Raw genomic sequence first — 26,493 nt, forward strand, 5'->3', positions numbered from 1 at the left:
GAGATGATTAGAAATACACATCTTTAACACGATGACAAACTCAGGAGAATAACAGCACGTAAAAGACAAACTATAACTGACAAAGGACTAAACTGAACAGGGAGCATAATCATGGATAATCAGGAACTAAATAAGACACAGCTGATGATAATTAAATCACAGGAACAAACAGGAGCATAACCAAAACTAAACAGAGCAGGAAAACATCAACTAAAGGAAACGGAACAGAATATCAAAATAACCATAACCGTGGCACTTTGTCCCATGTTGTTGTTTAACCTAAATAAGTGTGGCAGTTTGGGTTAGAATTAAGTCCGACTACGCCACCCGGAAATGGCCCGGGAACCCACAGATGAATTTAAATACTCAAAGCGCGCAGATACGCAGTGGCTGAGTCAGATAACAGACAATGACGATGATGGTATAAAACAATTTATTCGAAAACACCATTCGATAAAACACAGCACAATCTTTAATGAGAAATCCTAAAACCAGATAGGTCCAACACACACACACACACACAAACACATACACCTACCACTTCAGAACCTGGGGAATTCGTCCTGACTACTAGGTCAACACAGCAAACACTCGTGCTCTCTCACAACACTCCACACGCTGTGAACACTGCAGACTGTCAATCAAACCACCACCACACCCAGAAGACTTCAGGGACCACAGGTACCCCAGATTCTGAAGGGAAGAAACAAAAATCAATCAATATGACAAAAACACACACACTTTCCACGTAAAATTGTCAATGAAGCATACAATCACATACGGCCAGAAAAGGCCAGCCCTTCTCTCAGTCGCAATATCAGCTACTCTGCTGATACTTGTGACCAGTAATCAGAAAAATAGCGGGCTCAATAAGGGATCATTCCCTTATACTTCAAGACACGACTAAACCCAAAATCACAAACAGAAAATCAATTAAACACAGAAAAGAACAAAAAAAAGAAATACAAAACCAGACGAAACTACTAATAAACACCCAAACATCAGGGTGCCACCGTGGATCTTCGTCGCCACAAAGTTACCACCCACTTCTCGTCCTCAGTCCAAAATCACAGCCCCAGTGTGGATTATGGCAGGCTGCACGTCCGCGTAGACCAATTTGGGTGTCGTCCTTCAACGGATGGAAACCGTCACACTGTCGAGTTAGAATTCTCGTACGAGTTCATAGAAAGAGCACAGAACAAGAGACGGACGCACGAGACGGCGCTTTACGAGAGAAACACCACCCAGTCCGTCCGAAGTCGTCCAATGTCACACGCAGATAGGAATAACAGAAAGTAGCATAAGCCGACAGCGTCCTCAAAGTCTGCCAAGCCTGCTGCAACACCTCCACGCCATGTACCACTGATAAAATATAACATTAGGTTTAGGAGGTGATCGACTGTTAGCTTAGGCATACAACCATTGTATCACATACCTGCGGTGAATAACTCACGCCGAGCAGTGCACTCGATGACGTGCAACAAAAGGCTCGCAATGATAGCGTTCACTCCCCGTGTCTGCCGTTCTCCTCCGCCACACTGCAAATTTAAGCGATTCCCAAATCACCTTTCCTGATCCAAACATTCACTTGTACATGCACTTGCCACTAAAAGCCCTTACCTCCTGAACCAAAACAGGCGCCCCAGAATGACGTCACTTCCCAGACCCGGAATAGTAAGCGTGCCTACATGCTCGTCGCATCTCTTTTTATATACGCGGACACACCATATTTGGGAATTAACCCTATGAGGGCTGATTACATCACCACAATCTACCCCCCCATTAGTCATCGTAGTCCCGACGATGAAGAGCACTACTGGTCCCATGGTCTGAACCACGCCGGGCCCAAACTAGAACTGGCAGAAATATGGTTAACTTCACTTCCTACCGCTCGCGGCAAATGGTACCGATTGGAGTGCTGACCTGCCCCAACACGGCCTGTTCTTCTTGTGGCACCCCCTAACATAGTGGGAAGTCCCGAAACTATGGGTTCTAACTCTAGCCGAGAGCTAGCGCCATCTCCACGTATTCCCTCGACAGGCTGGCTAGTGGAGTCCTCCGTTCTCGGAGCTAGACTAATCCTGGCCTCTGATAGAACTCCACTCACCTCTACACCCCCTTGAATAACCGACGGGGCCTCTACCACCACACGGGCTAAATCCCCGTCCTCCGATTCATCCTCTATCTCAGGGGGTGACGATGGCTCAACATGCCCTGCCAAAGATTCAGTACATGCTGGGATATTCTGATTACGAGGTTTCAAAGACGCACGATGAACGTGACGAACCTTCTCAAGGTCCTGCACTGGTGCCACGGTGTACACTGACCCACCATCTCGTGGGGTCTGGACTACTTGATATACCGTCGAGCTCCAAAGGTCCTGGATCTTATGACGTCCCACAAAGCCATGCTCGCGCAGATAGACCAGTTGACCCTTAGACAAAGGCTGTTCCCTTACTTGCCGATCGTGCTTGGCCTTGCGATGTTTGGCTGCGGCTTGCAGCCGCTCACGGGCGCCATCAAAAGCCACCTGAAGCCGGGACTGGTGCTCTTCCACCCAATGATGGACCCTACCAGCCACTGGCTCCTGCACCCGACCCAGCAGGAAGTCCACCGGCAATCTAGGCTCCTGCCCAAACATCAAATAGTAGGGGGCTTCTCCAGTGGCTTGGTGGGGAGTGGTGTTGTAACAAAACAACACCTGGGGCAAACAAGATGCCCAGTCCCTCTTTCTCCCGGTGGGCAAAGTCCGCAATAAATTGTGCAGAGTCCGGTTGAACCGTTCGCACTGGCCATTACCGGCTGGGTGGTATGGGGTAGTGCGAGACTTGCCCACCTGGTAGAGGTTACACAGCTGCTGGATAAGGCGGGACTCAAAATTTCGGCCCTGGTCCGAATGGATACGGCCTGGAACCCCAAACTTATAAAACCACTCACCCACCAAGACACGAGCCACGGTCTCCGCCTGTTGATTCTGAGTAGGAATTGCTACCGTAAATTTACTGAAAACGTCCGTCATCACTAGCACATTTTCCTGCCCAGAATGGGAGGGTTCCAAGACCGTGAAGTCAAGGGCCACTATTTCATTCGGGCGAGAGGCCAATAAGTGGGCCATATAGCTCCGAGCGACTGGTACAGCCCCCTTGGCCTGTTGACACCGCTCGCACCGCTGCACCCACTGGGCTACATCGGCCGACATCCCTGGCCAGTAGCATCGTTGCCGCACCAATTCCAAGGTGCGCTCGATGCCCTGATGCCCATGACCCTGATGTAATTGGTTCAGTACCTCAGGTTGTAACACGGCAGGCAGCACCAGCTGAAGCACTGCTTCGCCACCATCGGGACGATGGACCCTTCGGTATACCAGACCCTCCTGTTCCTCTAGACGGTCCCACTGCCGAAGTAATATTAGCACCAGATTAGGTAAGGATCGTCTCTCATGCGGCCCTGGGCCTCGCCCTTGGCGCCAATACCTAAGAGCTACACCAATAACGGGGTCCTCCTCCTGTAGAGCCACCAATTCTGTCCCAGATCGACCCGGCATGGCCTGGATAGCCCTCATTGCAATAGGTTCCATCGGACCTAAAACCGCCGCACGCCTCAGCAGTTCGGGAACTACCATACCCGACTGACTATTGTCCCTTGCGGGCTGTTCCCCCGAAGGTAACCGCGATAACGCATCCGCATTCTGGTTAGACTTGCCTGATCGATACTGTACTACAAAATCGAAAGCCGCTAGTTCGGCTGCCCATCGCTGTTCCGTGGCGCCCAATTTCGCAGTGGCCAGGTGACTCAGCGGATTATTGTCCGTACGGACGATACATCGATGACCCAACAGGTATTCACGAAACTTTTCTGCCATCGCCCATTTTAAGGCCAAAAACTCGAGCCGCATGGAACTGTACGTGGCAGTATTACGCTCCGCTGGCCGAAGACTTCGGCTAGCGTAAGCCACTGGCCTCACCTTGCCATCGACCTCTTGGGAGAGCACCGCCCCTAACCCTACATAGCTAGCATCAATCTCTAAGATAAACGGGAGTTTAAAATCCGCGTATGCAAGGACCGGCGCAGTAGTGAGTTTCTGCTTCAAAGTCCGAAACGCTTGCTCGCACTGTTCTGACCACCACGGCGCCAATTCCTGGCTCCGATTCCTCACTTTCCCTTTATTTGCCTCGGTCACCAGCCGATGCAACGGAGCTGCCACCTGGGCGAACCCCTCCACAAATCGCCTGTAGTAACTAACAAAACCCAGGAAGGTCCGCAGCTCGGACACGGTCTTAGGGCAGGGCCACTGCGCTACGGCCTCGACCTTTCCTGGGTCTGTAGCCACCCCCTGGGACGATATTACATGTCCCAAGTATTGCACCTTTTCTCTGAAAAACGCACACTTTTCCAGCTTAACTTTGAGGCCAGCGTCTCGTAGGCGACCCAGCACCATCCTCAATCTCTGCAGATGGTGTTGCACGGATGAGGAGTACACAATAATGTCATCAAGATACAATAAGACAGACTGGTGTCGCTGGTCGCCAAAGAGACGCTCCATCAGACGCTGGAAGGTACCGGGTGCGTTGCACAGGCCAAAGGGCATACGATTCCATTCGTATAGCCCAAAGGGTGTGCAGAAGGCCGTTTTATAACGATCCGATTCAGCAACAGGGACTTGATTGTACCCGCTGGCCAGATCTAATGTGGTGAACCAGCGGGCCCCTGTTAAAGAATCTAATGTTTCTTCAATCCGAGGCAACGGGAACGAGTCCTTTCGAGTCTTAGAATTGAGTTGGCGGTAGTCTATGCATAAGCGCAGGCTACCGTCCTTCTTCTTTACCAATACTACCGGGGATGCATATGGACTGCAACTCTCCTGGATCACCTGAGCATCTAACAGCTGGCTAATATGGGTCTTAACCAACTCATATTCCGACGGAGGAATTCGTCTATAGCGTTGTCGGACTGGAGTCTCGTCTACTAAAGGGATTTCATGGGACAACAGGTCAGTACAACCAAGATCTCCTTCGCCAGTGGAAAACACACTCTGGAATTCCCAAAGGAGCGCCCTTACCTGTTCCTGATCTTCGTCCGACAACCCTTGTAGCTCTACATTTTCGACGCACTCTGCCCCCGACACAGCAATCTTATCACAGGTTGCTGTCCTAACAGTCGCTGTCGACACCTCAGTCAGCCCCACGGGAGAATCCACAAAATACACTTCCTGCAGCTTCCCTAGGATCGTGGTAGGATATAAAACAGCGTCAAGTATACCGACGTTAACCACAGGTACTAGAACTGTACCACCGCTCACACGCACTAAAGACGGAGAGGCTAATAAGCCCACAGGTAACCCGGTCTCCAGGGGCTCAAATAATACTGTCTTACCACTAAACACAGACGAACATGTAGCAGTTACAAATTTCAGAGTACCGCCTGGAACGCGACATACTCGACGCCCCCGGATTTTGGTATTACCTCCACACGTAAGACCATCCACTTTTTGACAGGCTTGGAAGGCCTGAGATAACTCCGTATCCCGCGTTACTAATGGTAAATCAAATAAGGCTGCTCCATGCTGCCCGAAGAGCTCGCTATAGCAACGACTAAGAACATTCATTCCTAGAATACCGGGAATACTCAAATTAGCACCTGGGGGGTCACGAACCACCAATATTCCACACCCGGATACGGTACGACCACATAGTTCAATATCTAATTCTAGGTAGCCGATGTAGGGAATTTCCAGACCATTGGCGGCTCTGAGCCGCAACCAGTGGCATGACTGCAACCGATCCTGGCCCCATGGTTCAAACCATGACCTAAAACAGCTCTCTGTAATGGTCGATACCATGGAACCAGTATCTATCAGGCAGGGCACTGAGACACCCCCAATCGTGACAGCAAGGTGTGGGCAAGAGGAGACTAAACGAGACGTGGAGACACTATCAAAGAACACACGGGAGCCATTCATAACCCCAACCGGACCGTGGCTCTGCAGCCCGGTGGGGACTAGTTTTCCGACTGGTTGGAAAAGCCGGACCTAACTGGCCTTACTTCGCTGGATAACGAGTCAACATGGGGATGAGCTGGAGGGCCAGGAGAGCGAGGTTGCCGACTACACTCTCGAGCAAAATGACCGGGCTGCTGGCACCGACGGCAAATCACGGACGCAAAACGTGGCGAACGACCGCGAAACTGGGGACTTTGGCTACGGGCTAGAATCTGAGTAAGTTGATCAATTTGCTTTTGCTGTTGATGCAGCATTTCCCGTAATTCCCCTAATTCTGATGAGCGCCTCCCATGTTCGGAGGTTATCCCTGTATCGCCTTGAACCCCACATTGGATCCCGTGCACCAAAGGTGCAGATTGGCTCCGACCCCTGACACCCCCTGGCATCCCCTCTCGTTCCCAGCGAATAGCTTCCCCTCGCGCATCCAAAAGTGTTGCAGCAGGCTGACGCCGTACTAGCTGTTTTAATTCCCGGCGTAACGCATTATCTAGCACACATTCAATAAATTGATCCCGTACTATGACGTCTGCATTCAAAATAGCATGCGGTGACTGATGTCTAAGTTTATCGAACAGACCCAACAGTACCAGGGAGAACTCTTGTAACGTTTCTCCCTCCAACTGTCGCCGTGAATAAAAAGCCTCTTGAAGTGCAACATAAGATACTGTGCAACCATATAGCTCACGCAATGCTAAAATTATTTTTGCTGGGTCATCTTTGTCCATACTTGGTCGATATCTAATTTCATCTCGAGCCTCTCCTTCGAGATGATCAAACAAAAAGAAAGCTCTTTCAGCAACAGTCATCGTCCGCATACGCATACATGCCTCTGCTTCCTCGACCCATTCTTCAATGCCTATACCAGATCTACCATTGAATTTCGGACAACGGCGCTCTCGCGGAATAAACACGAAGCGTTCGACAGTACCAATGTTTGAGTCAACGGAACTGGGCGTTACCGGTCGCGACGCACTACCAGAGGCTGTGCCAGGATCAAGCAACTCAACCGGTGCCCGTTCCTGCCGCAATCTCTCATTATCAGCCTTTAACTGAATCACAAGATCTCTCATTTCCTGTAACTCAGCCTCCATGACTAAATACTATATGGGGCACTTACCGGACGAACATCCACCGTGTTATCACCACTGAAACAAAAGAAACAACAAAAAAACAAAACAATCACCGTGTCTGAATCTGTACAACAGCCACAAAAACCCTGCCGACCATACGCCAAATGTGGCAGTTTGGGTTAGAATTAAGTCCGACTACGCCACCCGGAAATGGCCCGGGAACCCACAGATGAATTTAAATACTCAAAGCGCGCAGATACGCAGTGGCTGAGTCAGATAACAGACAATGACGATGATGGTATAAAACAATTTATTCGAAAACACCATTCGATAAAACACAGCACAATCTTTAATGAGAAATCCTAAAACCAGATAGGTCCAACACACACACACACACACAAACACATACACCTACCACTTCAGAACCTGGGGAATTCGTCCTGACTACTAGGTCAACACAGCAAACACTCGTGCTCTCTCACAACACTCCACACGCTGTGAACACTGCAGACTGTCAATCAAACCACCACCACACCCAGAAGACTTCAGGGACCACAGGTACCCCAGATTCTGAAGGGAAGAAACAAAAATCAATCAATATGACAAAAACACACACACTTTCCACGTAAAATTGTCAATGAAGCATACAATCACATACGGCCAGAAAAGGCCAGCCCTTCTCTCAGTCGCAATATCAGCTACTCTGCTGATACTTGTGACCAGTAATCAGAAAAATAGCGGGCTCAATAAGGGATCATTCCCTTATACTTCAAGACACGACTAAACCCAAAATCACAAACAGAAAATCAATTAAACACAGAAAAGAACAAAAAAAAGAAATACAAAACCAGACGAAACTACTAATAAACACCCAAACATCAGGGTGCCACCGTGGATCTTCGTCGCCACAAAGTTACCACCCACTTCTCGTCCTCAGTCCAAAATCACAGCCCCAGTGTGGATTATGGCAGGCTGCACGTCCGCGTAGACCAATTTGGGTGTCGTCCTTCAACGGATGGAAACCGTCACACTGTCGAGTTAGAATTCTCGTACGAGTTCATAGAAAGAGCACAGAACAAGAGACGGACGCACGAGACGGCGCTTTACGAGAGAAACACCACCCAGTCCGTCCGAAGTCGTCCAATGTCACACGCAGATAGGAATAACAGAAAGTAGCATAAGCCGACAGCGTCCTCAAAGTCTGCCAAGCCTGCTGCAACACCTCCACGCCATGTACCACTGATAAAATATAACATTAGGTTTAGGAGGTGATCGACTGTTAGCTTAGGCATACAACCATTGTATCACATACCTGCGGTGAATAACTCACGCCGAGCAGTGCACTCGATGACGTGCAACAAAAGGCTCGCAATGATAGCGTTCACTCCCCGTGTCTGCCGTTCTCCTCCGCCACACTGCAAATTTAAGCGATTCCCAAATCACCTTTCCTGATCCAAACATTCACTTGTACATGCACTTGCCACTAAAAGCCCTTACCTCCTGAACCAAAACAGGCGCCCCAGAATGACGTCACTTCCCAGACCCGGAATAGTAAGCGTGCCTACATGCTCGTCGCATCTCTTTTTATATACGCGGACACACCATATTTGGGAATTAACCCTATGAGGGCTGATTACATCACCACATAAGTAAAGATTAATTTGTCAACATCATATTCCTTCCAGACCATTAAATAAAACCTCTTTCCAAAACGTCCCACATAAAATTACATTTGCGTTTAATAATGTTTATGAGCACTTGTAATTTATCATCAGGCATGTGGGAGGATGTTAGGATGTTAATCGTTTTCTTTTAACGACAATCAAAACCACCAACTCAAATGTAGTCTGCCGATCCTTTGTATACATCTAGACCGCAGTCGCATAGCAGTTCAATGCTAAAAGATGAATTCCTTGAACTGGTTCCATTAATCTTTTTTTATAAAACTTAAGATGTAATTAGTTTCTCTCCCCTCTCGCTCTCTCCCGCTCGCTCTCTCCTGACCTGAATTCATTTGCAAAGCCCAGTCAGCTAATAAAACGACATCAAAAACCTCAATGGACACTCAGGTCTTCTGAAGTCTGACTAAAGGTGAATAGTGTACTGCAAGTCAAGTGGTCATCAGAGATGGTTCAGAGTAAGAGTTAAGAGGTGAGAGGGGTTCATGTAAGTGGCCGTCCATTAATCAAACGGCCAACTTGTAATTTCGTCGGGAGAATTTGCATGCGTTTCATTTCAGTGATTTTAGTCCAAGAAAAACTATATCCTGAAAGGGACCATTAAGAAGCAACAAATACAGTGGTGAATAAAATCAAATAAAAATAAATAAATAAAAAATAAAATTAAGGCATGGTAGTAAATAAGAAATATTAATAATAATGAATAAATTAATTAATTAAAGGGTACATAACACACACAGTTTCTGCCAATCTCATGTTAATCTTGAGTGCCTATAAAGTAGTATTGCATCCTTCATATCTCCGAAGAGTCTTTAGTTTTATCATATTTATAAAAGACATATGCTGTACCGATTCTTTCCGAAACCAGCCGAACTTGTGAAGGCGTGCAGTGGGTGGAGCTAAAGAGTCACAAGCACACACACACACACGCACGAAATACATCATGGCACTATCCGTGGATAACTTTTTGATTCACTATACGTTCGTGTTGTTTAAATGATATGCACTTTCGCGCCAATTGACCGTTCGCAAAGACCCACCCCCTTTAGTAACTGTTGCTTTGTCTGACAAGCCATGGTGCTCTCACACCACACACGTTCTCGCGTAGAGAAAATACATCGCGGAGCAAAGAGGACACTGACAACACGCTGACAGACAGGACAGAGCAAGTTACTTTTGATATGAAACAAAGTCTAAACTTTGAAATTGTCATTTTTTTTAAAGAAATGTAAACAATAAATACCGTTTTGTGGCTCTTTAATGTGTCGTGATCGCTGTTGCGTCTCAGTTAAAGCTGCTTTGAACCGATTATCTCTTCCTTGTAGTTCATTGATAAGCACAAAATAAACATGAATGAACACTAAAAGAAATGTTGTTTCAACCGCGGAAAGACGTCAAGTCCACGTTCATGTCCACCAACGTTAATCTACTAACTCTCCTGACTGCTTTGTCGGACAAACCGGCAGATTCGGCGCTGTGATTGGTCAGATCATCTGTCAATCAAACTTGCGGCGAAGGGTGAATTGCCAACAAAACAGACATTAAATGCAGTTTCACTCACCACCTGCGGCTTTGACTCATGGGAACAAACAAACACCCTTGCAGAACTCCGTTGCTGCTCCGGAAAAACAAACTGCATCCACTGTTTCCTTAACGCTGGATTCTTTGCAAAGCTTAACAAGGTTATCTTTCCCTCACAACCAAAAACACACTTCTTTAGTCTTAGTGATTTCGTGGTCTAAAAACAAAATGACAGTGCTGTCGACGGCTACTGTAACCCAAACGAAGCTCGTTGATGGGCGTGCTCTCGCATACTCTCGCATACTCGAAAAAAACTTGAGAGTGTATTTGACACAGAAATATAGAAAAACAAACATGTTTAGCATGAGAATCCAACTCTTTAACAGTGTAAATAAGTCAGAATGCATGAAATAGCTTTAGACCCTCCCTTTAATTATATTTTTTTAATAAAATAAAATAAAATGATTCTTCTTCTTCTAAAAAAAAAAAAAAAAAATTGGTTTTCCCAAGCGAAAGGAGTGTGACTTCTCATTTTTGGGTGAACTAATCTTTTAAGTCTCCTGAGCTATGAAAGAGCAATTTATGTGCAAAAACAAATGTTCCTCTGGGATTGCAGAATCAATTGACTTTCAGTGTTCTTTTTAAAAGATCACACTAGAAAAGGAGACGAGCCACCTGACAGCTGTGAATGCATGAAACCGTACGGCTCTCCATCCAAATTTCCTTGATTGGTCAACAGCCACACTATGCTCACAGAAACCAAGGCGCCATGCTAATTTTTGCAAATGTAAAAGCTGCTCTGTCTCCCTGATTCCGCCTTCCTCCCCTCCCGTCTCGCGCCCTTCGTGTCTTTCAGTCCTGTGGGCTTTGGCCATCCTGCTTTAAAGCTGTGCTATGATGTGTATGGTGCCAGACTGCACTATTGGGGATGCCAACTGAGAGAAGAGGTGACAGTTTAGTACACAGACAGGAGAGAGACAAAGCCATTTAAACACACCGCAGGGCAGATCGTCCTTTGGGCTTTTAGCTCATCTATGGTGTGTGTGTGTGTGTGTGTGTGTGTTCATCTGCCATTTGCCTGAATGCCAGATAAAGCCTATCTAGTTTCAAAGCATGGCGTTGTTTGTACCTATAAATTGTTTTTTGCATGAGCTAGCTGCATTGACAGCTTGACACATTGTGTTAAAAGTCACACTGTGCATTTGGATGACATGCACAGACATCTTACAATTACTCTAAAACAATTAGTAAACAGATGCACAGTTGGTTGCTTTAAATTTGCACATTCGAATGCAGCAGAGCCTCAGTGCGCACAAGACAAGATCTGCTCTCTAAACAGTACAGAAAATGCCTACAACAGGATTTAAATCGAAGCATGATGCTTAATCTCATTCATGTCTGAATAAGCAAGGAAACACCACAGATGGTGAAAGTCTACTGTCCTACATCATGTCTTTAGACCCCACAGATCAGACTAGATGACCTGTAAAAGATTGTCTTGATGTATATTTCTTTCTATTGCATGCACTATGAAATCGAAGGATTGCTTTAGTTTTTTGGGGGTTTAGTAAGTGACTATTACTACATAAAAACTGTATAATATATAATACATTTTTTATATTCATAATATTTAATATAAATAATACCATATTTTTTATGCAACAAATTACTTTCTTAATTTCATGTAGTGCTGTCAAATCGATTAATTGCGATTAATCGCATCCAAAGTAAGAGTTTATGTTTACATAATATGTGTGAGTGTGTGTGTGTGTGTGTGTGTGTGTGTGTGTGTGTGTGTGTGTGTGTGTGTGTGTGTGTGTGTGTGTGTGTGTGTGTGTGTGTGTGTGTGTGTGTGTGTGTGTGTGTTCGGTGTATAATTATTATGTATCTATAAATACACACATGCATGTATATATTTAACAAAAAAATATATTTATATATAAAATATAAATTTGTATATACAATATAAATTATATAAATATATGTACATGCAAATATTTCTTAAATGTATACATGAATGAGTGTGTCTTTATATATACACATAATAATTATACACCATACACACATATGTAAACACAAACTTTTATTTTGGATGCGATTAATCGCGATTAATCGATTTGACAGCACTAATTTAATTGAATCTTTATTCCATTTTATTCTATGGACCCAATTACTGCATTATAAACAGAAATATAATATTGTGTAATATTTATAATAAGTTTCCTAAATATCTTCCTTTGGGCTTTGCAAAATATCATGCGGGTTTAGAGCATTATGAGTCAGCAAATGATGACAGAATATTCATATTAAGGTGAAAAGATCCGTTAAAATGTTACATGAATATTTAAAAAAAAAAAAAAGATATTTGATAATATAAATACATAGAAAAACTGCTTATAAATGCAATAATTTCTATAGTGGCTACATTCGTTGTATCCATTCCAGTAATATTGTGTTCAGGAAACATGTTTGAAAACAATAATATTTGGTCTCTACAGGCACAGAAATCACTTTACATTCAACTACTATATTGCCATCATATATGCATAATTTTTTTTGCAGAGTAAAGAAATGGTTGTCAGGGGCATCATTCCACACATCCAAAAGACAAAAAGTTCCACCATTACTGTTTACTAATTACTAATTTCACTGTTTTGGTGCCAAAATATGTCATGTATTTTGCCTGTGATTCGTGCAGAACACAGGAGCTTTGCATGCAGGCGGTTGGAGGAATCAGTCAAAAAATGTTGCACATTATTAATTTGCCGGCAAAACAAATCCAAAGGGTTTTAGCATTTAATGAGATGTGTATTATATATTCAATTCAACCTCAGCCTTTTGTGAAAATGACAAGCGCTAGGAAATCTGTCACTGTTGCCACATGTTAAGGACTATAGAGGACAGCCTCGGTTTTACAAAATGCTGTCAAACACAGAGATATGGTGCAGGTGTCCATTTCTGGTGGCTTAAATTCATTTGTTTCTATAAGCTACAGTATATGCTGAAGACTGAATTGATGCAGGACTTATAATATCCTTAATATTCACGAATAGTGACAGTTAAGGTATTAATAATGTATGTTCTCATTTCAGTTCAAAAGTATTTAATTGAGTCTGAAGACATTTCAACCCGGCCCCCATGCATACTATAAAAGTACACTACTAGAGTACCATGACTCCGTCATAGGAAGAACGGTGTTACACAAAAGCAACTAGAGGGTTAAATATATTTCATCCATTTTTATCCCTAGAAGCAGTGCAGATATTAGCAATCTCTCTGTCGTCAGAATTTTCTCCCTCCCATCATTTCTTTCAGCTTAGCTTGGTGCTCAGTATGCAAATCCACTGCCGTGTGCGAGCGATCACGCATCGGTCCAGTTGACAGCAGCATGCAAATGTGCCGTCCCATAATCCCAACATGAAACATAGAGCATACAGCTCCCTCACCCGTCATCACGGGAGACAAGCGGGAATGAGTGGCAGTAAAGAGGAGGAGAGGTGACTGACCAGGATGTATTTGCCTTTAAGCCCCTAGCGGCAAACACTTTTGCCAGCGCGTCACAGCACGTAGCCTTGCTCACGCGAGCGCGGCAGAGCTTTCACATCTGCATAAACACTGTCAAACGGCTGTCACATCAAATAGCTCTGCGTTTGCCTGTTCTGTCCCCTGTTGTTGATTTTGTGATGACTGTGTGGAAAAAGCACATGAGGGACGGATGCAGTGATTGACAGCTGGCAGAGGCTTCTCCGTTCCACTCAGCATTTTCCATAGCTGTGCCATTCTGCTGTCAGACTCACCCATGACAGGGTTTGGTTGATTAAGCAATATACCACGAGCAAGAGTGCTGTTGTACTGAATATTAGCATGACCGTGCTATAGCTTATTTATAATAATGCTGATATTTAGAACATAATTGTGAGCAGACCAAACATATCAACATGTCAAATCCATTTCCATGCCAAACACTCAAAGAGTTGTCATGACAGAAATATATTTTTTCTAAAAAAAAAATCAGGCATTGAATTTTACCAAGTACACATAGACTGAAAGCTGGTCTGAAGCGGATTATGTTCCCCTTTGCCTAATCATTCTGCTCCAGCTCCTGCTTACTTTTTACCATGAGAAACCCAGCATCAGGAAAGAGACAAAATATAGACTTGTAAAAACCTACATCTCGTTCCGGACAAAATTTGGTTCCATTCCGTACCACTTATATACTTTGGTCTGGAACGCTGCAAATACAGACAAATGGATTGATAAAAAATAATATTAATGATAATAAAAAAAATGAAAATATATACACACCGCATCAGGCATAACATTGATCATCTCTTCATCAGCAAGTGAACATTTTGTCCTCAAAGTTGATGTGTTAGAAGCAGGAAAAATGGCAAGTGTAAGGATTTGAGCGAGTCTGACAAGGGCCAAGTTGTAATGGCTAGACGACTGGGTCAGAGCATCTCCAAAACTGCAGCTCTTGTGGGCTGTTCCTGGTCTGCAGTGGTCAGTATCTATCAAAAGTGATCCAAGGAAGGAACAGTGGTGAACCGGCGACAGGGTCAAGGCTCATTGATGCACATGGGGAGTGAAGGCTGGCCCGTGTGGTCCGATCAAACAGACAAGCTTCTGTAGCTCAAATTGCTCAAGAAGTTAATGCTGGTTCTGATAGAAAGGTGTCAGAATGCACAGTGCATCGCAGTTTGTTGCGTATTGGGCTGCATAGCCGCAGACCAGTCAGGGTGCCCATGTTGACCCCCGTCCACTGCCGAAAGCGCCAACAGTGGCCTGGTCTGATGAATCACATTTTCTTTTACGTCACGTGGATGGCTGGGTGTGTGTGCGCGTCACTTACCTGGGTAACACATGGCACCAGGATGCACTATGGGAAGAAGGCAAGCCGGTGGAGGCAGTGTGATGGGCAATGTTCTGCTGGGAAACCTTGGGTCCTGCCATCCATGTGGATGTTACTTTGACACGTACCACCTACCTAAGCATTGTTGCAGACCATGTACACCCTTTCATGGAAACGGTATTCCCTGCTGGCTGTGTCCTCTTTCAGCAGGACAATGAGCCCTGCCACAAAGCAAAAAATGGTTCAGGAATGGTTTGAGGAGCACAATAACGAGTTTGAGGTGTTGACCTGGCCTCCAAATTCCCCAGATCTCAATCCAATCGAGCATCTGTGGGATGTGCTGAACAAACAAGTCCGATCCATGGAGGCCCCACCTCGCAACTTACAGGACTTAAAGGATCTACTGCATCTTGGTGCCAGATACCACAGCACACCTTCAGGGGTCAGTGAAGTCCATGCCTCAACGGGTCAGGGCAGTTTTGGTAGCAAACATGTCCCAGTGCTGGTGCCCTTTTCATCAGCACTCTTGGAACTGGAACTATCTGTTGTGTAATTAAAAATAAAGTGCTGTATGTTTGTGCATCGGGCTGTGAGCATCAAAAATCATGCTGTGTGACAGGAGTAAAAAGTTGATGCTCCAGATGTTGCTTTGAAAACCAGTCATGCACGATTTATGAAGCGGCATAGTTAATCAGATCGAAATTCAAGCCATGTTGAAAGCAGTCAGTGCATTAAAAAAACCACAGCGAGTCTTTTCTTGAGTTGCATTGGAAATGAAATCAAAAGGTCTGCCGCAAAAGTGCTGAGTTACATGCCTCTCAGCACCCGTGATGCTTCGTCACCAGAGCCTTCATGCGGCATCACGCAAATCGACACTTTATTGATGTAATGCACAGGACTGCGGCGCAGTCTGAACGATAGGCTGTCATCGAGCTCCCGCCATCAGCCCTGCTGCAGACACGCACGACTCCATAAAACTGCTCAACCTCGACACTTCATTAAAAAACACTTTTATTTTTTTCCATCTCTGCTAGTCTCCCTTTCAATTCTCTATTCTATGCGAATGGTGATTGGCGGGAGTTATTCACAGGGTCGGTTTCAATAGACGACTCATCTAATCATACATGCATGTCCTTTTTATCTGCGCTATAATGCATTTCCTGCATTATCACTTTCTTTTTAAGCAGCATAAAGTCCTGAGGTCAGAGAGGACGTTTGATCCAGACAGCATTTTTAAGCTTCCTTATTCCAGTGGTGACCGTATATGCAAGCTCTATGATGGCGAGATATGGATTAAGATAGATCATTTTACTGCACTCCCAGAACGGCATGTTTGTGGTTGTTCAGTTTAACCTTCTGGTCTGTAAGATTTGACCCCTGATTTATCAAAGAACACAGCCAGCATGCATAAATTCAGATGCTGCTTTCTTCTCTGAAACAAGCAGATCTTATTTGCTGATAGCACCTTTATCTCTGAGCCTAACAGAAGGAGATTATAAAGCATAAACTTAACTAACCTTATTTCCTGGCCTGAATATTGATTCAAAACAATGCCTTTAACCATATATATATTTTTTTCATTTAGCAGATGTTTAACTAAAGTGATTTACAGTCTGTGTATTTCTGTGTAAATTGTTAATTGAAAAAAAAAAAACCAAGTGTAAAGTGCTGTATTCAACTGAATGCAACTATTTACACAAGGATTGTTTTACAATTAACAATTTTGCACACAACAAAAATTCTGAAAGGTACTAGAAATGTTGCATTGCCAGACATATTTGTGTTACATTACCAAGCAGCCATTATCTACTTTGTCGAAATTACATAAAAAATAACCTTTTTCAAAACAGAAATGAAGTCGGAATACAATGATAGTGTAAATTGTATACAACATTCTCAGACTGGTGCATCTAAATAGTGATTGGCTCCTTTGTAAGACAGGACTATGGATGGCATATTAAGGGAAACAGTTTCTCCCATTTATATAAGTGGCCTTGGAAACACTGAGGTAAAGCAGCAGGAAGCATTAGCGTATCATTAAATGTAGAACTTGCCCTCAGCTGAAATTGATAATCTGTCATCATGGTGCACTGCTAATGGTTTCTACTTCAGGAATACCCACATTATTAAAAACACATGCAAATTCATGTGCTTAACATTAAATATGATTCCTGATACCTGAAAACTTCCAAGTAGTGCTCACTGCAGAGCCAAATGACATCTGGACATAATGGGTGGAGCTTGACCTAATTATGTTTGGGGATAGGGTAAGGTTAGGGTTAGGGTGTGGCTGGACATTTAAGCTCCACCCATTACATATAGAGAGGGGGAAGCTGGACGTCAAGCTCCACCCATTGGCTCTGCAGTGAGCTGCCTCTCAAAACAAAGAACCTGAATTGTACATTTGCCTTCATTGTCAACAAAGTGAACATCTTATTCGCCGTATCCTTTGCTTACTGACCAAAATACGCAGGCACAATCATTGTCCTCAAGGACATGTTGACTTCCGCTCGGCAACGCTGCTGATGGCCAGTCGATAGCGTCACGTCAGCGCAGTGCTTGACTGAAGTGCCAGCTGTCCGTCACTCAACTATTCCCACAGTGGGTCTCTAAGTGAGTTCTTATTGACATTGCCATGTCCAGCTGCAACCTCCCTCAGCCTATAGCCTCAGTCCATCCCCTATCACTGACACTATCACTTTACACGGCCGGACTGGCAGATCCCACAGGATTGACAGCAACTCTGACCACTGGGGAGCAGAAAGACAATGTCAGTCAACACTTTGCCAGTGCAATTTCTTCACAAACAAGCAGTGCCCGCTGAGCTATAAAATAAAAGTTTTAGGAGAAAATTGTCTCGACTGTTGTGCACTCCAAACCATGAATGATAATATAACTAGTCTTTAATAATCAAAATACTTCAGAGAATACAAACGTACACAACACATTAAACAATGATGATAACTGACAGTGAGCTGAACAACATAGGGAGTATAAATACACAGATAACTAAACTAGACACAGGTGGGACTAATAAGTAACCAAGATAACAAACAGGGAGGAATCAGTAACTAAGGAGATGGAAACTGTCCTGAAAGGAAACACAAGCACATGAACGAAAACACAATGGGTGCGTCTCATTCAGTTCCCTAGCTCCTGAGCTCGTGAATCAGTATATCGTGTACACAACTTTGGGCACTGGTTAGCACAGTAAAGGACGCTGGCTCCCTACACATTGGGACACTGATGACTCTATTTCCGGCTATGTGACAACGTCCTCATTGTACAACATCATTACTTTCTGACATTACTAATGTTATTTAAAGTACATTATGATAAAATACATATGCTTGTTACATATACGTGCAACATTGCAGCCTTAAACAAATTATAAATGTGAGCTAGATAACGATGTATGTTTATGCTGAAATATAATCAAATAATGGTTTCTATTTTTAAAAACACATCGCGTGTCGTTATGTGTAGTGAGTTGGCTCACGTGGTTTAAGTTGTGCTGCGGAACTTCCGTTAAGGGAGCATAGTGAGCATCGATGCACCCTGGGTTTTGCGGTGCATTGTGGGACTTTTTAGGGAGCGAACGTTTCAGTTTTGATTGAGACAGCCCTTAAAATGGCCGACTCCCTGATCAGTGCACTGACTACTGAACTAGGGAGCTGACTGAGATGCACCCGAAATCACATTCTCTCTTGAAAAGGTACTTATTTTGAATAAGTATTACTTCATGACTGCTGAAAAAGTATGTTCTATATAGAATGAATGTAATATGGACGTACTACTGTCGCCATGTATTTGCCTCATGGGATAGTAAAGTGTCCATCGTATGCACACTTCAGAATCTCACCAGAAGTAGTAAGTCATCCTTGCACTTTTTGCTTACTCTTTCATGAGTAGCCTAGTGTGAATTCGGACATGCTTCTTTAGTTGCATATTGTTTTTCGCCTACTAGCCAATGAAACTCAATGTGACCCTGGCAAAAGTTAAATTAAAATCTAAATGAACAAAATATGAAAAATACTATGTAGAATGCACTTTTAGAAGGAAATTATGAATTACATTAAAATCTAAATGAACAAATAACAAAACAGGACCTCTTTATGTTGCATTTTTAATCCAGCTATCTCTAATTAAATTTAGTATTTTCAAGACTTGTAAGTCGTGCTAACTACTTGCAGTTTTACATCCTCTTTACCTTGTAAACTGTTGCACACATGCTCCTCTTGAGTATACGGCAAACAAGTATGATGTTCTTTTAGCTTCTCCCATTGTGTCTTCTGTAATCTAATTTTAGTTCGCAATTGTTTTCTCCCCAGCGGCGGTTGACAAGGGGTAATGAAATTAAGCTCTATTACCTTCAGGGGCCATTCCACACACGGAGAGAAAAAAAGAGAAACATGGCAAAAAAAAAAAAAAAATTGAATCCCTTCCCAAAGCCAGGAGAGAAAAATGACCACATGCTGCAGTAAAACATGCCGACTCATTTCAATGAAGAACATGACATGCTTTTTTAGACTGAATCATTTTGACATATTGGATTCAGCGAAATACAACCACTTGAGGATAACAAAAGTGTATTTCCAATAAATACTGAAGGGGAACTACTGTCCAGAATAATGAAACAGAGAAAAACAAAGCAAAGAATGTGGCTGACGGCAAAACTTGACAACTATTTTTTTTTGTTATTGTAAAACTAAACAGCGTCTTGGTGCCATTCTGTGTAAAAATGGTAGTTTTGGCTGCTTCTAAGAGCTTCTGAAGAAGAAAAGAAAAATCACAAAAACTGTTCCTTGGCTTAGCGGTTTGCGCAGAGCATTAAGCCTTGGTGCTCATGTGAGAATCGCAGGTTTGATTCTGCATTATGTCGAGCCCCAATCCGTCAACTAAAACATGTTGAAGAAGACAGAACAAATATTCGCCAAAACACACTTTCAGATATGACTTCAAGGAGCAGATTCAATTAAAATGAGTGTGCGACAGAAACAATTCAGGCTGATAACCACCAAATCCATATTTTCACTTTTACTTGATTCTCTAAATGAATAAACATCACCACTATCCACTCTGACTCACATCTCAATATTTGCGTTCTAGTAAAAAATGGCAACTGTCAAACCAGTGCGAATAAAGCTGATGCGCATTATTCCTCAAGCAATATCCCCGCTATCATTTCATTTGTTCCTTAGCAGTCACATTTGCATGTGCTCTCTGTAACATCTCATTTCCAGACAAAAGCGTTCCTCTAACAATGATGCAACTCTCCGAAGCACCCTCCCCAAAAGGTCAGAGATGAAAAGAGGCTTGTGTTTCCCGCTCTGATTCGATTGCCTGTAAACAATGTTGCCGTATGACTTGAGACACATTTGACATCATCTAAATGGGACGCCGACAAGGGCTCTCAGGGTCTGGTTTGGCTAAGACGGCACAGGGATTTAGCCCAAAAAACGTGTTAATTTTCATCACCCTTTCCTCTGGAGACCTCGAACAAGACGCTTATAGATGGTTGGCATGCAAATCAGTTTCTCCTGAGCAGGTGCGACCATTAGTTTCCTGTCAGAAGGGAGCACATGGCCATTTTCTACTCGACCTCCTGTTCATAAAGTTGCCCTTCATTTACCATCATTCAGTTAGCATATGTTTTTAAGACCCCAGGTTTGTACATACTGGACTACAAGGCTTTGAGAGCTGCGTAATCCCGATTCGATTATGTCACAATTTGTTTCCCAATTCGATTACGGTGTCATTCACCATGAAGAGTCCAACATCAATCACATTTCCCATTAGCTTTCGATGGCACGGCCATTATGTGGTTAGATCATGCGGTTAGTCTATATTTACTTCTGTTAGAGGGATTGTAAATAAAAATAAAAAAAGTCATGATTTATCACAGGATGTTTCACAGGATGTTTACAGACAGCACAAGGGTCTGATCTGGATGTCGGAGCGGATGTGCAATTATGCATGAGGTCTGTGGATTATTCAGGGAATTGTGTTCAAATTTGAACAAGAATCTCTGCTGCTAACAGAACTCAAATTGGGAATAAGGAGGGGAAAGAAACTTCATTTTCAAGGTGATCCCAAGTGTAATATTTAGGTTGAAAATTAGTTTAGATAAGTCGATATTAAATCATATTTACTTGCTTTATACACCTTTTTTTTTTAAGTTTAAATAATCTTTTATCAAAATTGTATTACTTTGAAACAACTTTATCACTGGGTTCGTTGTGATATGAAACTTTTCTCAATCCTATAATTTACCAATGGATTACACCTTTAATTGTTTAATATTCTGTTATTCACTCAAAAGTCCCTCACATTATGGAAATAAATGTTGCGAAAGCCATTTCATAATGGTATTTTGTTGACCTAAGTGGGGAACCCAAAAATTACATCATTTACTCACCATTATGTCTTTCCAAACCAAAATGGGTCTCTTTCTGTGGAACACAAAAGATGACATTTTGAAAAAATTCTGTTTTTTTTGGTCAATACAAGGAAATCAATGGGTTTCAATGATTGGATCCCAACGTTCTACATATTGTGTTCCACAACAGAAAAAAAAAAGTCAGGTTTGGAAGGTGAGAAAACAATCCTTTTAAGTATATACTTTTAGTATTCACCACTAAAACAGTGGGTAACAGTTTCAAACCCTGACTATACATTTCATTTTGAGGAAAAATAATCTCATCAGGTCCAGCCCTAAGGGAGCAGTCCATCGTTTTAGGTATTCATGGTATATTCCAGAGTGGAAAAACTGCATTCGAAAGATCTGACATTTCAGGTTGTGAATTCCGAGAAATCAAACTTCAGTACAGTCCATCCTCCCTATGCATTTCTCTCACTTTGATTAAAAAGTATCTAATTGGCAAAGATCCTGTGTAGCACATAATTATACACCCTTCCCCCTTGGAGATTTTGAAAGCACACATTTGCTTGCAGTACAGCGTTTACAGTCTGCCCTCTCGTTCAGCGCTCGAGAGTGAGCGGAACAAAGATCTGACAGAACCTGACACATCTGGAAGCCCAGCAGGTTAAGAAACACAGAGATACAAAAATGACAAGAATATCAAACAAAAGGAGAGGGCCAACTACAGAGACTTCTCCGGGCCTGTTTCCAGAAGGGCTGCCTGTCTAGTGTACTGTGCTCTTCTACTCTCAATGCCATCCGTTCTAGTTAACAAACATTTTGAACGATGCTGACAGTCTGGTTTAGTATCAGTCTGCAGATTGCATAAGAAGCCCTTTCACAATCTCCACGCATCCTCCCCTTCTTTCACATCTGCTACGTACATGAATCATTTCTGAAAAAGCACAATGAAAAGTTACACTCGGTATACAAAACAGAGACCCACCATTGCAAAACATGTTTAAAGCAATTAAAAATAGCTCATATAGTAAATATGTTTACAGAAAATATTTATGATCTAAATAACATGTCATAGTGACACAATATGTGACCCTGGACCACAAAACCAGTCATAAGGGGCCATTTTTTGAAATTGTTTAAGATTTACACATCATATGAAATCCTTCCATTGATAGGATAGGACAGTATTTGGCCGAGATACAACTATTTGAAAATCTGGAATCTGAGGGTGCTGGAATCTGAATATTGAGAACATTTGTCCAAATTAAGTACTTAGCATGCATTTTACTAATAATAATAATGCATTTTTGCTATATTTGCGGTAGGACCTTTACAAAATATCTTCATGGAACATGATCTTTACTTAATATCCTAATGATTTTTGGTATAAAAGAAAAATCAATCATTTTGACCCATACGATGTATTGTTGGCTTTTGGCACAAATATACCCGTGCGACTTATGACTGGTTTTGTGCTCCAGGGTCACATATGATCTCTGGCTACTGACTATTTCTGATTAATCTGGATATAATCAAAATATAAATATATAAATCTGTGTAAATATGACAATGAATATTACAGCAATGCAGCAATCAAAAATGTAAAGATTATTCATGCAACAGAGAAAAATGAAATAGGAACATTAAAACAAACATGTCCTTAAATTAAAAAAAAAAAAATGTAATAAAAGTCTCACTGGGAAGGCTTTAATAAAGTCAGGGGTGACAGGGGTGTCAGTTTGCAAAACTTATGTCAAAATAAACAAAAATGCACAAACTTGATTTTTGTAACCAGTGGCTCCCTAAAACATTTACTTTGCTCTCTGGGGCATAAAATGCTTCTCTCAACATGAGAAATCAAAGCTGTCATTCAGATAGCAAACAGAATTTCTAATGTGAATCCAACCAAGAAAAGCTCCTTAATTTATGTAAACCGGTTTCTCTTGCATTTCTCCGGAGAGATGAAGTCATTGATGACCACAAAGCTAAAACGCTGCATGCTGCCAAATATGGATATAACTTGTGTATCATCTATAGCAATTTACATGACTACACATTAAACATGAGCACCTATTGTTTCAGAACGCATGCCGTTGCCTACACGCTGACTGATGCTACTCCGTTTCTACAATATAAGAGCCTATATTATGATGTAACAAATATTGTGTGGACTCCAATGTAAGAAACTAAAATAAGGCTGTTCCCAAGTAATCTTTCCCTGCAGTGTTTGTAGCCTGACTCAGTGTTTAAACAACACCCGTGTGAGCTTTTTTTAAACCGCAGTGTGTTTGATAGTACCTGACTTGACTACTGTATCTTATTTTTAAACTCATTTTCAATAAGGAAGGGATCGATTTATAACTTAAACCTTGCTTATTTCAACCCAACTGTTCCAATGTTGTGAAGGCTCTGCTCTATTTTATTGTGGCAGTCTTGCAGTAAACCATATCTAAGGGTCATAACTGAGTTCTCTCAAAGGACTGCAAAGTAAAACAGTTTCAAGACACCTAATAAGTGCGAGAAATACAACCGAACATTAAAGTTGAGATGGCAAAGGTCCGTGAAACACTTCATGAAGCATTTGAGACACAAACTATGGTCATTTCAGTCTAAAAAAAGTCATTTTGTGAAATACACTGAAATATAAATTGTGAGAAATAAAAGTTGCAAATACAAGAAAGTCGCAGTTATGAGAAACAAAGTTGTAAATAAAAGAAATAAAGTTGCAATGTGAAATATAAAGTTGCTGTTAATAGAAACAAAATAAAATCACATTTACTAGAAACAAACTTGCAGTTGGTAGAGTCACAGTTATGAGGAACAAAGAAATAGTCAAATTGTGAGAAATAAACTTGAAAATATGACAAATAGTCATAGATATGAGAAACAAAGTTGCAGTTGTAAGAAATAAAGTCACAATGTGATAATTAGTTTTACAAGGAACAATGTTGCAATTGTAAGAAAAACTCACATTGTTGTGAAATAAAGTTGAACATTTGACAGATGGAGTCATTGTGAGATATGAAGTTGCAGCTAACAAACCAGTAGCAATTGCAAGAAATCCCATTCTGAGAAGTCACAATGTCGCAATTAACAGAGGAAACACTCATGAAATCTGGCACCTTCAGTTAAAGTAATAACAAAAAAGCATCTGCTGAATTTCCTGTCACAGAGATGTGGGAATGATGAATTGCGGTTTCATACATATCTGACATTTTCGATTTGATATTGCTTTGATGAAAAAAGAGAAGCTTTTAACACCTCATCTCTATTAGGAAGCATAAAAGCTCTCTTACAGCATGCTCATCTAGTGTTGCGTCTGCCCTGAGGTGAACTCTGTGACCCTTTCAAAGTTGGCTGGCATAAACCACCGTGTCCGGCGTTTTGGGCCTGCCAGCTCTCCTGTACTGTGAGAATTCAACTGTGAGATAAAAAAAAAAAGAGCAAACCAACACAAATGCTGTGACTTACCCTCTAGCTAACGGAGTCAGCCCTGTCATACTCAGCGTGTGGCCGCACACTCATATACACTCGCAGTGGGGCAAGTGCAGTGTATTGTTGCATGATTTATAGACTTTGTGAACTATATTTGCAGTCATATTCATTTTTTTTATTATTCTGCTACAACAAACAACCTGAGTTGAAGCATATTGTCAAAGGAAACGAGCCCAACGTACATCGGCACTCCAATAGTGTTTAAAAAGCATCTCATGATTCAAGCTGGTTGAAAAAAAGAAGCTGTGAATAGATAAGAATATAACATAATAGTATAAAATATAATACAGGGCTTACAGAATCCCTCAAGCGCTCATTAAAATGCGTCATTTTGCCCTCATCAGCTCTGAGTCATGTGTTTGACTTGCCTTATTTCTCGCCGTCCACAGATCTGCGGAGGATGACGGCAGGATTTATGGGAATGGCGGTGGCCATCATCCTCTTCGGCTGGATCATTGGGATGCTGGGATGCTGTTGGGACCGTGGCCTCATGCAGTATGTGGCAGGCCTGCTCTTCCTCATGGGCGGTAAGTCAACAAAAAAAAAAAAACCAGACAGACAATATGTGGTTTAAAGTATGTACACGGCTGAGTCAGAGTTTTAAAAAGGTATTTAGAAAATATTTAGAAATGGCAGCCTGTTTAAGATATATAGCTTATTCTATATAATTATATTACTAATGCGGGGATGGAAACATTTCCCTGACAAGAAAATGAATTATTATTTATTAAATGATGCAACGTTTCAAGAAATTCTACATTTGGTCGAGATTCAACATAATCGCTCAGATTAATTTGGTACAATTTATAATAGCTAAATATATAATCTAATAATTAATAAAATGTGAATGCAATGATTTTCACCTTGAACACACTCTTCGTATCTCCTGCTTCTGCTCCATCAAACTTGTCCAAGATGGAAATAGATTGGGAATCTAGGATTAGTGATTTTTTACAGCAAAAAAAGGCAAACTTTTGGATAAGAACTACATTTGGTATTATTACTACTACTATTATTATTATTATTATTATTATTATTATGGGGATTATTAGAAATTATGCATTCATTGACTTCCATTGAACTGCTGGTTTCCCAACCCTGTTCCTGCAGGCACACATTTTGGATGTTTTACTTATCTGACCTGTTCATTTTAGATCTTGGAGTCTCTACTAATGAGCTGATGAGTTGAATCAGGTGTGTATGATTAGGAAGAATTTGGAAAGAAAAATGTGTACTGTTGATGTGCCTCCAGGAACATGGTGGGGAAAACCTCTCTCAAATGTTTTTTCCATCCAAATTAATCCATCCTAAAATCCATTAAATAAAATAAATTTGACTAAGAAGCAAATTATTTTAAATGTTTGTTGAAACCCTTCAAAGAGGAGTCAAATATATAGGCCACACACACACACACACACACACACACACACACACACACACACACACACACACACACACACACACACACACACACACACACACACACAGATGAGCCA

The 26,493-nt window shown here is 42.2% G+C and overlaps 1 protein-coding gene across 1 annotated transcript in view; it reads left to right on the forward strand.

Moving 5' to 3' along the window:
- Positions 1-26,493, forward strand: part of tmem178bb (transmembrane protein 178Bb) — a 121,995-nt gene that overhangs the window by 89,522 nt on the left and 5,980 nt on the right. Inside the window, exon 4 of the mRNA XM_079816955.1 lies at positions 25,387-25,524. Within this exon, the coding sequence (XP_079673081.1) occupies positions 25,387-25,524 (138 nt within the window). The remainder of the gene's footprint in view (positions 1-25,386; positions 25,525-26,493) is intronic.

The sequence above is a fragment of the Gobio gobio genome, assembly GCF_949357685.1.
Source record: "Gobio gobio genome assembly, chromosome: 5".
NCBI classification, from domain to species: Eukaryota; Metazoa; Chordata; class Actinopteri; order Cypriniformes; family Gobionidae; genus Gobio; species Gobio gobio.